The following is a 15,111-nucleotide window of genomic DNA, read 5'->3' as shown; positions in this document are numbered from 1 at the left end:
TTGTATGCTAGTCACGGGCAAAAAAGCAATAGTTTTGCATTGCACTACATGTTCGGAATTGTCATGCAATGTGAAGTCAATTTTCTATCAAATTCCTTGAATGCAAAAGTCGCAAGTTATGTAGGTTTGAAGTGATGTCATTTGACGAGGACAAAAGTGGTAAGGATGAGAATATATCTTTACTGCCAGTCAAACTGCATTTTGTCCATAGCGTGTATAATATGTACATTTTTTTTTCCTGCAGTTCCAAGTTTGGTATTTACAAGGGCGCATCTTCTCATCATTGCGCTCAACCAGGGCCAATAAAAAGAACAACAAACAAGTAGCTGATTGGCGTCAGTTGGAAATTAAAATCACAAGATGATTGAAAAGATCACAACAACAACAAAACGCTCACGTGCGACTTTCTGTTAGTTTCATGTGAAAACTCTTGTAAAAAGTCGTCCAACTTCATTGGAAAAATTGTTCATTTTTTCCTTTTTACAAGTGGAAAAATAAGTTGTCCTATTTTAGCAACAAACACTGAAAGCTACTTCCCCCCAAAAACAATTAAAGTAATTACAGTACAGGGAGTCCTCGAGTTAAGGCGCACTCCACATTAAAACGGGGCTGCCTGCCAGATTGTATCCGGGTCGCCCCCCGATGACGTCACGCAACAGGATTGTCTGGAAATTGTCCGTTTACAATTGCTCGAAATTAAAATTAATGGACTAAAAATCTAAAAACATAAATAAACCTATTAATATGAAAACATGATACTTTGAGTAAAAAAAAAAAAAAAGATTGAAACGCCTTTGCGCTTGCCGGTGACGTCAGTACAGCAGCGCTAACAAAGTTAGCTTCGGTTTGTTTTCTTTTTTAGCTGTTCACAAATCAATCACAATAACAAAAAACAAACCGTCTTAATGATAATAGGAACACTTTAACAATCCAAACTGACAATATTTGTCACATCTGAGACAATTATTTTGTGTATCATTTATTCAATCTATTTTATTAATTAAATATATTTTGCGTTTATATTCTTAGGTTTACTTACGTTTTTACAGTTTCAGTCCGTACATGTTACTTAAATTACATCTTTTTATATTTTCTTTCCAATCTTTGACGTCAACTGGATCGTTTCCAGCGAATCCTGTAGCGGTACGTGTTCGTTTAGGCGACCCCGATACGATCTGGGCCGCCATTTTTGGGTCGTCGTCCGCCATTTTGGCTACCGTGTTTTCCCTTCGCTAGCGCTTTGTAGGAGCGTCTTTGGATTTTTCGCCCCCCACTAACCCCCACCCCCACCCACCACCACCATATCAGCCTCCCCCTTCTTTTCCATCCACCTCTAAGTAACGGTAAGTACAACTTCCCATTTTTTAAAAATGTATTTTCGATTCTTTTTGCAAATTATTGTGATGTAAATATTGACTTTAATGGGGAAATTGGACTCAAGTCGAAATTCAGGTTACATTGCTAGCGTAGGAACGGGACTCCGACGCAACTCGACGACTCCCTGTTCTCCTCGATTGCAAAGTGACAAAAACAAACACAAAGAAAACAACAAAGGGCAAGACAACAGGATGACGTGTTCAACTTGGCAACGTCCATGTTGTCCTCGCACGCGTCCTGAAAAAAAGAAAACATTTCATGCAAGTACAGCTGCTGAGTCGAAGGTTCATCAAAAACTACACAAACAAAACTTGCTGGATTGAACTCAACACACACACACACACACACACACACACTCGAGGCCGACATTTTCTCACGAATCCCCGGATGGGACTCGAGTTTACTTTTAATTACGGGATTGGGACGGGACAGGATAAAAAAAGTTCATGGAAGCAGATGGGAGATCAAGTCGGAGGAGGGAGGGGAAAAAAAATAATAATAATCTGGGACACATCCACAACTTGCGTCAACCTTGCGCCGCAAGTTGAATTCTGGCGACATTTGCGAGTTCACAAACTCCCGAGAATCCATTTTGTAGCGAGGAGTCCAAGCACCAATCACAAAGCGAGATGGTGTTTGGAGGCGGGACTTGCGGCCGTGGGAAACAAAGAAATCTAACATGGACGCTGCAATTTATTGTATTCTTGCAGATTTCATTTTTGAAGAACACCGAGAGGCTCTTTGTACATCTTTTTTGCTGGTAAAAGATGTTTTTTTTTTGTTTTTTGTTTTTTTAAATTTATTATTACTATTATTATTATTTTTTTTAAACCTATGATGACATTTTCATCCGCTGCAGTGATTGGTCAAAACAAATTTGAAGCATTGTACTGAATGTCCCAATCAAATCAGAGAAGATTCATATTTTTGTTGCCATCAGTGTTCATTTTGACAAGAAATTTGACATTTTTTTGTCGACAAAATTATCACTGCTTTCCATACGCATTTATTTATTTATTTTTATTTTTTTTAATGTAGCTGACCTCCATAATGGGAGTCATTCAGACTGGGAGTGGGACGGGACAGGATTTTTTTTTCGTTTTTTTTTTTCTTCCTTTTTTTTTTTTTTAAATCATTGTCCAGTCCTGTGACGGTATTTTTTATTTTTTTTTTTGCTGTGGATGTTGGATGAGACGGGAGTGAAAATGGTGCGCACACGCACTTTTTTGTACATTTACAATATATAGACGTTTGTTTTTTCTTCTTCTTAGTAACACTTTGGTTTAGTTTTGAACAAACTACTGTACTGTAAACATGATTATGATACAGACGCGACGACGCCGCGTCGGCTTCACTGTACAACATTTACACGGCGATCGGCGGGACGCTGCTTCGGTGCAAATCCACGTTCATACACGCATTTATCGAGTTTACACTCCAGGTCTGTAATGCTCAATTTGCATTTTTTTTGGGTCAAATTTTTTTTTTTTTTGTGTGCATAATCATTCACACGACATAATTGCAACCTGAGTCTGTCTGGTGTGTGAACCAGGGCTGGAGGGAAAATAAATTGTGGATTTGCAGTGCAAAGATGGCGGATACCGATGAATCGTGATATGAATCTTGAAGTCGATTAGTGGGATTTATTTTTATTTTTTTTGCTCAAATTGAGAAAATGCTCGGGGTGTTAAGAAAAATCGATTTGGCAATATTACAGCGCGTAATTCTCGAATCGATTCAATATGCGGCCGAATCGATATTTAAACATCAAATTTTAATGGAAATATCCAACAAAAGGCTTACTTAAGTTTAGGGGTCACATTTTTAAGCATGGAAGAATGTTATATAAATGGAATATGAAGCCTTAATATTTTATTTGAATGCTGTTCAAACATGAAAAAGGTTTCAACCTGTTTGTTAAATACAGTTTCAGTTCAATACATTATCCTACAAATCTTACAAGCTTACTGATTAGTATTTTCTAAATTTGAGTAAAAAAAAAAAAAAAAAAAAAGTAATAATTGACTTTCAGATTCGTATCGGGATTAATCGTGACCTATGAATCGTGATACGGATCGAATCGTCAGCTACGAGGCAATTCACGCCCATAGAGAATCCGATCAGTAAACTTGTACATGTACACTGTAAGGTTTGTATGAAAATATGTATTTCCGTGAAACTTGAGACTTATAACTGTATTTCACAAACATGAAATCGTTTTCATGTTTGAATGGCATTGAAATCAAATATTAAGGCTTAATTTTCCATTCATATATTAAAAGCGTGAACCCTAAATAAGACATTTTGATGAATATTTCCAACAAAAATTGATATTTAAACATCAATTCGGAATCTAGAAATGTCGTTGCATCGATTTGTTTTTTTTTTAACACCCCTACATACGGCATCACAATTCCCGATTTGGCTCACATTCGCCTGCAGTGTGAACGATTTTTTATTTTTTTTTTTTAATGAGCCCGCCTCCCTCCTGGTTGCCACGGCGACCTAATGCCATCAGTGCCACCGTGTCAGTGCGTGCCTCCTTTCGCACCCGCCGCAAAGTTGCGCAATGAGGGGGGATTGATCCACCTCGAGGGACGTGCGCGTTCAACTTTTGGGGAGGCGCGGGGGTTTATTCACTCCAATTAACTCCAATTGGGTCGCCGCCGCCGCCGTTACAAACTCCGATTGGCCGTCGGACGCCGATTCCAAGAAAAAAAAAAAAAAGGAAACGATAGCTGCCTTGTCAAGCGATCCCCAAGCGCGGCGACATCCCGTGTCGTTATTGCTGAGAGGCAATCGGCGCCAATCGGCGGGTCACACGGCGGCCATCTTGTCCTGCGGACTGCCGCCATTGTTGTTGTTCTTGTCGTGGTTGGCGGGCGACGAGACGAGCGCGCCGCTCGCCCGCTCGCCGGCCTTGCCGAGGGCCGGGGGCTCCCGCTCGGCCGGCGGGTGGGCGGGGCCCGGGCCCGGGGAGGCCAATGGGGGCGGGGCGCCGGTGGCGGGGGCGGATCGCGAGGGCCGGTAGGACGCCGTCAGCTCGGCCAGCCGCTCCGGCGTGGGGGCCCACTTGGCGAAGCCCGCCGCGTTCTGCAGGAAAAGCACCGCCGTGCCGTGGACCGCGCGGTAGTACATCTCCTCCCTGCGCACAAACAACATTCAATTAAAAAAAAAAAAAAAAAGTACATTTTATGTTTAGAAAATAACTAAAACTAATGATAATTTGTTTCGTCTTTGATAATGAATTTAAAAAAGCCTTTGGGCATGATTTTAAATGCGATTTGAAGAAATGAGTTATTTTGATATGAACCAGAATAACAATGTTTGAAAGTGTGTCACACAGATGTGATGTCATCGAGCAACAGCCAATAGAAAAGCACCAAAAGATGATGTCACTCCCATGCTGTATTTTATTTTATTTTTTAATATTGTGCACAACTGATACACATTTTTCCCCAAACTAAAACTGAAACTAATTATTATTAAATTATTATAACTAACGAAAAAAACTAAAACTAAAATTCGAAAAACAATTCTGTTAACAAAATAAAATAAAAACGGATGTGGTATTTAAAAAACAAAAACTAACTGAAATGAAATTATATTTCTAACTATAATGACAGCAAAAATGTCCTTTGTTTTAGTCTTTGGTAATTTAATTTCATGGATGAGCCTTTGGGGATCATTTTAAATGTGATTTAAATAAGATTTATTTTTATATTAACCAGAAAAAATTACATTTGAAAGTGTGTCACACAGAAGTGATGTCATTTCGCAGCAGCCAATAGAAAAGCACCAAAAGGTGACATCACTTCATGCTGTTTTTCTAAATATTGCGCACAAAAAAAAAAAAAAAAAACTAATACTAAAACTAAGCATTTATGAAATAACAAAAATTGATCAAAACTAACAGAGCCACCCCAAAAACTAATGAAAACTAACTCAAAGGAAAATTGCAAAAGTGTAATGACTCCGCCTCCAACACACGTGAACGTTGCAAATCAATTGCTTGCTTGCGGCGGCGGCGGCAGGGGTCATCACCTCTTGCAGATGTGCTGGCTTCCCGATCGGTACTCGTGCTCGTAGGCGGGCACGCTCATCTGGTGACGCAGGAAGCGACTGGCCTCCATGCGGCCCAGCGCCGGCGTCACGGGCTCGCGCCACTCGGGCACGAACACGATGAAGGACAGCGGCTCGCTCGACTGCTCCAGGAGCTCCTGGGGGCGGGGACGGGGGCGGGACAACACGCGCACGTCAGCCTCTGGCCCAATCGATCCTACTTTGATATAAGAACGGAAAACGGCCGATACTCGCTCAACATGGCCTCCCATCTATATCGCCTATTATTATTATTCATCTGACCATTAACCTGGATTTGAAACATAAAAGGGCCAAAACATGCCTTGTGAAAATTAAACTGCACTTTAAAAAAAAACTAGCCACCAGAGGGTGCTACAACTGCACAAATTGAAATTAACCTGATTTTTTTAATTATTTTTTTTAACAGATGTGCCGCTTTGAATATCTTCACATGACGACGGCCATGTATTGAGGCACTTTTAATATCACAATCTTGCCGTTATCGTTCCATCAGGATGAGCGCTTCTCGACTAGGGATGTAACGATATCCAAACATCACGATATGATATTATCACGATATGAAGGTCACGGTACGATAATTATCACTATATTGTGTGTGTGTGTGTGTGTGTGTGGGGGGGGGGGTGATTGGCGATATTTAAAAAAGATCACAATATTGTTAAAAAAAAAAAAAGCACAATATTGTACTTTTGTAAATAACAGCAATGCATATAAAGCACCTACAATCTTTAATAACAATCCTGAGGCACTTATTTGCTAGTACAAGAAGGCCAAAACATCCCAAATGAAAATTAAATTGCACTAATAAACTAGCCACCAGAGGGTGCTAGAACTGCACAAATGGAAATCAACCTGACTTTTTTTTAACAGATGTGTTCCCTTTTAAATATTGTGAACATGACGACGACGAGATTGTGGCAGTTTTAATATCACGATATCAAGATATCGTTCCATCGCGATTCTCGCCAGGCCGTGAAAAACGGTCATCGTTGGAGTTGTCGTCAAGAAGCGAGAGTGCTGACCTCAAAGTGCGTGACCATGGCGTCCATCAGCTCCTCGCAGAACGGCGGGTTGGCTTCAAACGAGCCGCTGACGGGACAGAAGGACAAGAAGGGCCTGCAAACGCGCACACGGTTAACACGATTGCGTCACTTGCGGTGACGTGCGCAATCGTGCGCGTCTCACCCCCGTGATCCGAAGTAGCAGTCGGTGTCGGGGAAGGCGGAGCAGAACTGCTTGTAGTAGCAGTTGAGCGGCGAGGCGAAGCACTCGAAGGAAACGCCAAACTGGCGATTGAGAGCCTCAAACACCGACACCGGCAGCGCCCCCTGCAGGCCCGTGCCCTCGTTGGCGCTGCTGCCGAACATCACCTGCGCGCGCACACGCGAGTCATTCAAATCGCGCGCCGCGACGGGTCGGGGTCGGCGCCTTTGACGTCGGCTCACCTGGTATCGCTTGAGCAGGCACCAAACTCGGGACAGGAACTTCTCGAAGCGAGAGTCGTCCATGCAGCTGTACCGGTAAAGCAGCTCCTGCGACAAAAGAAACGTTCGAGTCTCTTCTTTCATCAGGGCAGAGAAAAACAAAAACATTTCTATCTCTTTCCATTTTGCAGCAATTATCAGAATATAGCTCAGTTTCATCACTATTCACAAATCTGCTTCGAATTGTGTGGAAACATGGTTAATCTCTTATACTGTGCTGCCACCTGCTGGCCGTTTTTGTTATTACTACCCATTTTTTCACCCATTCTGTGAACAGTGTTCTCTTGTTTATTGCAGGTTCATCTTTCACAGATTTTTTTTTCAGCATGCTTTTATTAATGAATTAATTTCTTTTTTACAATGTGCTTTTTGTTCTGTTTATTTTGTTGGTCATATCTCTCAAACAAACGGGCATCCGCAGATTCGTCTCGACGAAACCTTTCCAACGGTGTCTGTCCCGTCGCTCAACAACGTTGCATTATGGAGATTAAAAATATATAGACTGAACCTTTTTTTTTTTTACTTGTGCTGTATCACAAGTAAAAAAATAAAATAAAAATACTTAGAATGGAAAAAAAATGATGAATTAAAAATGAATCATAATAAACTAAAAATCATACCAGATTGAAAACAAATGTATATATAATAAAAAAATATATAATAAATAAATAAAATATACTGTGCTGTAGAACAAGTACATTTGAAAAAAGAAAAACATACTTTTAAAAGAAAAAAAAAAAAGAGTGTAAATGATCAAAAAAGTGAATGAAAAAGCATTCATAATAAACTAAAAATCATACCAGAATGAAAAAATATTTAATAAAAAAATATATATATAATAAATAAATAAAATATACTGTGCTGTAGGACAAGTACATTTTAAAAAAGAAAAACATACTTTTAAAAGAAAAAAAAACGAGTGTAAATGATTAAAAAAAAATGATGAATGAAAAAGCATTCATAATAAACTACAAATTATACCAGAACGAAAAAACAAATAAAAAAAATTATATATACTGTGCTGTATACTGGAATAATAAAAACAAAACAAAACTTACTTTTAATGGAAAAATGAATGTAAATGAAAAAAGAATATATGATGAATGAAAATAAAGTAAAAATCATACCAAAACGAAAAAACAAACGAAACAATATACAGTATATAATTAACAGTATATATATATATATATTTTTTTTAATGCGGAGTTCCATTATAGCGGGAAGTTTTTGGAACACAACACCCACGATAAACGAGAGAACACTTCTGCATGCTCTAACATTAACAGAAAACAAACGAATAAATACGTACGCGTTGGGACACGTAATACATTCACAATAGAACGTATTTATACGTTTTTTTGGTAACAAATGACTTCAAGGTTGCACTCGCAGATGGTGTACTTGCGGCGGCCATGTTGAGTTACTGACCAGCTTGCTGAAGTGTCCCCTGTTGACTTTGACCATCTCGCCTCGAAATCGCAGGCAGGCCACGTCGTTCTCAAAGTGGAGCTCCACCCGCGGGAGCGCCGGCGACGGCTGCGCCAAACGCAACGGGTAACAGTACACCAGGCGGGACGACGACGACGACGACGGCGGCGGCGGCGAGGACGAGGACGAAGACGACGTGGACGCATCTGAACACACGACACAACAAGGATCTTCTCTTACACGCAGGTGCAGCGTCATCTTATTGCTTCTTCCAAAAAGTCCATCTCGCAATCTTTCGGTGAGCGACGCAGCTTGCGGTTCCGCCAACGTGGAATGCGGGCCCGGTCTGCGCGTACCTGCGGGCGGGTCTTGCAGGAGGCTGAGGTGCGTGTGTCGAAGGCGCCTGCTGTACTCGGACGACAGCTGGTAGATCTTGGAGCAGATTCCCTCCACCGAGTCTTTGGCCACCGCCGTCACGTGAGGGCCGCACTGCTGCCGCAGGTGCTCCAGGCGGTCCTGGCAAGGCCACATCGTCATCGGCAACAAATAAATGGGAAGTCAACCCTTTCGACTACGCGTCTCCCGATTCACATCACACATACGAGGAGAGGTGGAGAAAGAAAAGAAAACAATAGAGAGGAAAAGAAAAAGTGAGCAGGAAAAAATAGAAAAATATAAAGTAAATAAATAAAAAAAATAGAGAGAAAAAGAGAAAAAACTAAACTAATAAATAAATATTAAAAAATAGAGAAAAAGAAAAATAGAGGAAAAAAGGGTGAAAAATAAAAAAATATATAAAGAATAATAATACAAATATAAATAAATAAATAGAAAAAGAAAAATAGAAAGACAAAAAGAGAAAAGAAAATAATATTTAAATAAAAAATTAAATTCAAAAAAGAAAAAAAAACTGTAAAGGAAGAAGAGAAAAGAAAGAATACAAATTAATAAAATAAATTAATAAAATAAATCTAAAAAATAATTATAGAGGGAAAAAACAGTGGAAAAAAAGGTAAAAGATAAAATAAATAAATAATTTAAAAAATATATATTAAAAAAATAGACAAATAGAAAAATAGAGAAAAGGGGGGAAAAGAAAAAATAAATAAAATACATATTAATAAAAATTATTAAAAAAAAAATAATAATAAAAAAATAAAAAATAGAGAAAAAATTGTGAGAACAAGAAAAATAGAGAGAAAAAAAAGTGGAAAAGAAAAAATAAATAAAATACATAATAAAAAATAAAATAAAAAAAATATAAAAAAGAGAAAAAGCAAAATAGAGAGAAAAAAATAGAAAAAAATATAGAGAGAAAAAGAGAGTTAGAAAGGGAAGAAGTGAGAGAGTGAAAGAGAGCATAAGTGTGTGTGTGTGTGTGTGTGTGTGTGTGTGCGTACCATGTAGTCCTCCTTGCTGGCCGAGTGGTCCCTGCGCAACCAGCTCATGGTGTCTTCGGCGTTCCACTTGACCACTTTCCTGCTCTCCGGGCTGGCGTTCCTGCGGGGGGGTTAGCGTGTTAGCATGTTATCGCAGCAAGCGACGGGTGGGCGGGGTGAAGCGAGCGGCGCCTGCCTGGAGTCGATCATCTTCTTGGCCGCTTCGGCGTATTTGAAGAGAAGCTTGCGGGCCTCCTCCTTGTATTTGATGCGAGACAGCCTGCCGGCAGCACAACACAAACGGTCATCGGCGGCGGCGGCGCGGCCAATCTCGGGCCGGCGCCAACCAACCTGATGGGGATGTCGTTCATGACCTCCCGGAACATGGACGGCGAGATGACGGGCTCGCAGTCGCTGGGCAACATGGGGTCCAGGCCTTTGTCCAGCACTTTCCTCTCCAGCAGCCAGCGGTTGAACGACTCCCGAGGCGGGTCGATGCCTGCCGCCGAGCGCCAACACACGTCAGGTCGCGGCGGGCGGGCGGGCGGCGCGCGCACCTCGGACGACGTACCTTCTCTCTGGTGACACAGCTCATGGTAGTGTTGCCTGAGTTTGGTGACCAGCTGAGCTCTCTGCAGCTCGATCTCGGGGTGGGGGGGCAGGTGCTGGGCGGGGGGGTGCTCTCGGATGACGGCGTTGGTCTGGATGTCCAGGTCCCAGTACACGCTGCAAGGAAAAACAAAACAAACGTCAACACACAGCATCATCAAGGAATGAGGTCGGAGGGCGTTTTGGCTTCACTATCGAACGTTTGTAGAAACGATAAATCTATCAATTATTCCATTGATTCATCGACGAGTCACATTTAGTTTCATTTTGCATTCAAGTGTATTACAATCGTATTTATTCCCTGATTATTGTGTAACTAGTGAATGGTGTTTATTTCTATTGCTATAAAAACATGGAAGCTACAAAAAAGAAAAAAAAAAAAGTTTCATACTTTTAGTTTAGTACTTTTTTTTCTTCTTTTTTTTTTAATTGGGTACGAGTGGTTTGTGAAAAGTTTGAGGTCGCATCCTGACTTACACGGCCGGCCTGTAGGGAGCGGGGGCGGGGCTGGGTGTGACGGGCGTGGTCGGCGTCGGCGCCGCCGCGCCTTGTTTGTCGTCGGGGGCGGCGCTCCAGGGTTTGGCGCCGGGCGTGCTGGGCGAGATGGGCGTGCTGGGCTCGGCCTGAATGAGCAACACACGCATCGTCATTAAGAGGATCGGTGCGGGAACAAAAGCGCCGGCCGACCGGCCGCCCTTACCTTGGCCCGTTTCAGGCTGTTGTGTCCGCCCGCCTGCTCCTCAGAGCTCCGCCTCTTCCTCTGGCCGTTGCCTAGGTTACCGTCCGCGCCCTCTGCCGGTGTGGCGTTTAGGCCTAAAGGATCCGACTGTACGCGCAGATTTATAGTTATTGTTACTTGTCTGGAAAAATGAACTATTTATTTACTTTACTCCCTCAGTAATAACACTTATGAAATGTATTGGAACTATAAAACATGCAGAAATTTTGACAGGCATCTTTATTTGTATCAACTTGCCTTCAAAACAAAAGGTTGCTGTGCAATATGAAAGAAATAATAATAAATCAACTGAAGACATCATCAACATTGACAAGCAAACAAACTATTTTCAGCTTCACAAAAACAAACTGTAAATTTATCTCACATCTAGCCCTTCCAAATAAAATAAAAAAGATGGATGAACACGAAGCACTTTCACCTTCCCTCCCTCCCTCTCCCACCCTCCCTCCACCCCCTCTCTCTCTCTCTCCCCCATCTCTCTCCCTCCCTTCCTCTCTCCCACCCCGTCTCTCCCTCTCCCACATCTTCCCCCCCTCTCAAAACACTGGCAAGTACAAGCATCTACCTGCTACCTGGCTTGATGGATGTAAACATTTAAAAGTCACAATATTTCGGCTTAAAAGAAAGTGAGTTGATTTCGTCCCATTTAGTTTGAAAATGTGTGCTGGCCAATTGAGGTGGGATGTCAACTTATTAATAGAGCTAAAAAAAAAAAAAAGTTTTGAGGTGAGGTTGACTTACAATGACGTCATGCTGGCCCAACACCGGCACCTCCCACAGGCTTTGATTGGTGAACCTGTTGAAGTAGTACGGGCGGTTCTCCCGCCGAGACCAGCACTTGGACCAGCCCGCCTGGATCAGCTCATCTGCGGGTGCCACACGGAAGGTAACGAGTACTGATCTGAATATAGGACTGGATAGCCGATAGTGTATATGGAATGGATAAGCACTTACAACTCAGAACAATACATCTGTGCACTTAAGATAAACATCTTTTGTTTTTCTATTGTTGAATTTTTATGTTCGTAAGAACAACTTATTACTATATTATTATGATAGAAGTATGAGGGAGTAGGACTAGATAAGTTTTTGTACTTCTTCCTACTCATTTGCAACATGGAAATTATGAGTAATGAGAAATTGTGGAAGTTTTGAGGTGGTGAGGCGGCAATATTGCTCCTCCCAAGAAACATTTATCGGCATTCCATCCCATAAAGAGCGAATATGACTGGCGTGGGTGGGCGGGGCACCTGGCAGTTCGGGCGGTTTGGCGGCGGAAGGCGAGAGAGGCGGTCCGTGCGAGGCGGCGGAGGCGCTGGGCGAATGCACCACGGCCGCCTCCCCCTTCAGCGGTGCCTGGCTCTCATTGGACATCTCGGCCGCTCGTCACAAGCGCATCGATCCACCTGACGCACACGACAAAGACAAAAAACTCAAAATCTTCTCGACTGGCATCCTTGAATTTGGAGCTTGCTCGAAAACTCGGCTTCAAATCCAGGACAATGAGAAAATAAATGTGGAAGCAAGTAAAACAAGAATAAACACAAATAATCACAAAACAAACAAAAATAAGAACCAGTACGAGCTGTTCCTGCCCACGTTGGCCTCTTAGGGGCAGTGTCGATGCCAAGATTCTGAAAATGTGACAGTACTGACTTTTCTACAATACCCGGAGTACCGTTTGTTTTTGGAGGTTTTTAAACACTCACTCACACAAGCTTACTTCATGTATGTTTTTACCCGAAGTATCGTTGGTACCAAGGCGGGGCAGATCTGGCCGCATGATTTGTGTTGTTTTGGGGGGTGTAAATGGGAGGGGGTCAAACGTTATTCGTTATTTTGTAATGAGGTAGAGGAAAGTTGCACTTGAGCTCTATTATTATTATTATTATTATTATTATGTTGTTTTTCCACAGACTGTTCTCTTACCTGCGTGGATGTGCTTCCACAGCCTTCGTTATTTGAAGGAATATCACTCCCCAGGTCAAGGCTAATTTTCAGTTAGCATTTGTTAGCACTTGCGAGGTTTTAAAAATGAAGCATGTTTTGTATCGAAAGCACACGAGACTTGTGGAAAAACTAACCAGCTATTCTGTGAACGTCAGTGACAACAAAGAGAATGACGAGGAATGATCGCGTCTCACGGCAGACATCAAAGGTGGAATTATGCCTTACAACAAAGAAGCATTTCTTCAAAGCAATAAAAGACAAACCCTTTCAGGGCTCAAACGAGCCCACTTTGCTTCACAACCTAAATACAGATATTCAAATTTGACCCTTTTTAGTCAATCAATCTAAAATAGATTGCCATTCCCTATGACGACATTCACACCGCTTTTGATCGAAAAGCAATGTTACAATTGAATGCCAACCTCAGGTGTATGAATATGTGTGTGAATGTGACGCGTTATGGTGTAGAAAGCGCTGTACAGTATATAAGCTCAGTCCACATTTACCATTCTTATTTGAACAAGTTATGACAACATAAGTTAAATGGGCAGTAGGAAAAAAAAAAAAAAAAAAAGAGACCAAGAAGGCGACATGGGACAAAAAAAATTAGCTAGATAAAGGCTGACTTGATAATACTGCACTTCCTGCTGGCGCTTTTATTTTGAAACCTATTATTCACACCACTTTGCGGTGCACTAATTAGTTAGCAGACTGATGCTAACGATGCTCATTGATGTTAGCTTCATTCGTGTGTACAATGTTTTGCACAAGATGAGTATGAAGCAATTTAAAATGTAAATAAGAGCCGTTGCTCACAAATACTTTTTATCCGTAATAATTATGATGCAGGGACAATTGTGGTGTACACAAAGGACTTTTATTGACTCACATCTAAAAGATACGTGAAAGGGAAAAAGCGCCATAAGACGCCAAATGAGGTCCGGCAACAAAATATACACACGTTATTTATTTATTTATTTATTTATTAATTAGTTACTAAAGCCGCCCGCTCGGTTAAGAACCATCGCAACGGCCCCGCCGCGACTGCGCGGTCGAGCGAATTGCAAAAAAAAAAAAAGAAAAAAAAAAGAAAAAAAAAAGGGCCGAGCGAAAAGGTTCAGGTTCGCTCGATTGTTGTTTTCTTTCCCCGGCCACAGAAATGAGCGCCATGGTTACACGCATGCGCACTGCGGCGCTCCTCGCCAAACAAGGAGGAGGAGGAGAACGACGAGAAGTGGGCAAACGAGCCAAAGAGGCAAACGGAGAAAAGGGGGGAGAGGGAGGACGACAAAAGGCGCCGTTCGCCCGTCCGGATCTCCGTCCGCGGCGGAAATTAGCGAGGCTGGGGGTGGGTGGGGGACGCTGTTCGGACTCGGCGGCACGTATCGGGCCGACTGCCATCTTGTCCGTCGGGAGCCGCTGCCGTTTAGGCGCCACTTCTGCTCAGACAAGATGGCGGACACGCCCCTACCACAGCGCCGCGCGTCCTGCGCACCGTCTCGAGCCTCTTCCTGCCGACTCGGCCGCCGAACGAGGCGTTCGTGCGGTTCATTTCAAAGCCGGGAGCTTCCGACGCGTACTAGTGGCATCGGCGCGGCACGAGCGCGTCCGCCTCGCCTTACCTGGACTGTTTGAAAGGCTTGGAGACGCGGGCTCTGCCTGTCGATTCGGGGTCCTCCGCTCCGCTCCCTCCCCGCCTGCTCAGACATCTTTACAGGGAGAGAAAAGAGCGACTGCGCACGCGCACCGACTGACACGCTTCCGTGTCCTTCCTGTCAATCCCCGTCCGCCATATTGAGCAGGTCGTACGCGTAAAAACCTCGTTAAAAAAAACTTAAATCGCGCCCCTTTAGAGACATAGCGTGGGTCCTAGTAGACCGGCTTTCAATTCCCAGGCAAACCATTTTAAAAGCAATAAATTACCCTAACCCTCCGGCAACAGTCTTTCCGCGGCAGTGTCGACCGCCATCTTGTGGCAGTAACGAGGACGCCTCAAGACGAACTTTTGAAATGACTTGGCCACATTTGAAACCAACCAACC

At 42.6% G+C, this 15,111-nt stretch overlaps 1 protein-coding gene across 1 annotated transcript; it reads right to left on the bottom strand.

Moving 5' to 3' along the window:
• Positions 1–3,006: 3,006 nt before the first annotated feature.
• On the bottom strand, positions 3,007–14,870 carry pcif1 (phosphorylated CTD interacting factor 1). Its single transcript, XM_077530105.1, has 16 exons — positions 14,693–14,870; positions 12,371–12,526; positions 11,862–11,986; positions 11,082–11,207; positions 10,859–11,004; positions 10,344–10,498; positions 10,124–10,271; positions 9,969–10,052; positions 9,794–9,893; positions 8,750–8,909; positions 8,394–8,599; positions 6,927–7,013; positions 6,667–6,851; positions 6,504–6,597; positions 5,422–5,597; positions 3,007–4,522 (listed from the first exon to the last, which is right to left on the bottom strand). Exons 2-16 carry the CDS (start codon positions 12,492–12,494, stop codon positions 4,195–4,197), a joined length of 2,244 nt encoding a protein of 747 aa, XP_077386231.1. The 5' UTR covers positions 12,495–12,526; positions 14,693–14,870; the 3' UTR covers positions 3,007–4,194.
• Positions 14,871–15,111: the final 241 nt, after the last annotated feature.

Source organism: Festucalex cinctus, chromosome 8, assembly GCF_051991245.1.
Source record: "Festucalex cinctus isolate MCC-2025b chromosome 8, RoL_Fcin_1.0, whole genome shotgun sequence".
Taxonomy (NCBI): domain Eukaryota; kingdom Metazoa; phylum Chordata; class Actinopteri; order Syngnathiformes; family Syngnathidae; genus Festucalex; species Festucalex cinctus.
Note: the sequence above shows the minus strand (reverse complement) of the source record. Positions and strands in the feature narration are given on the sequence as shown.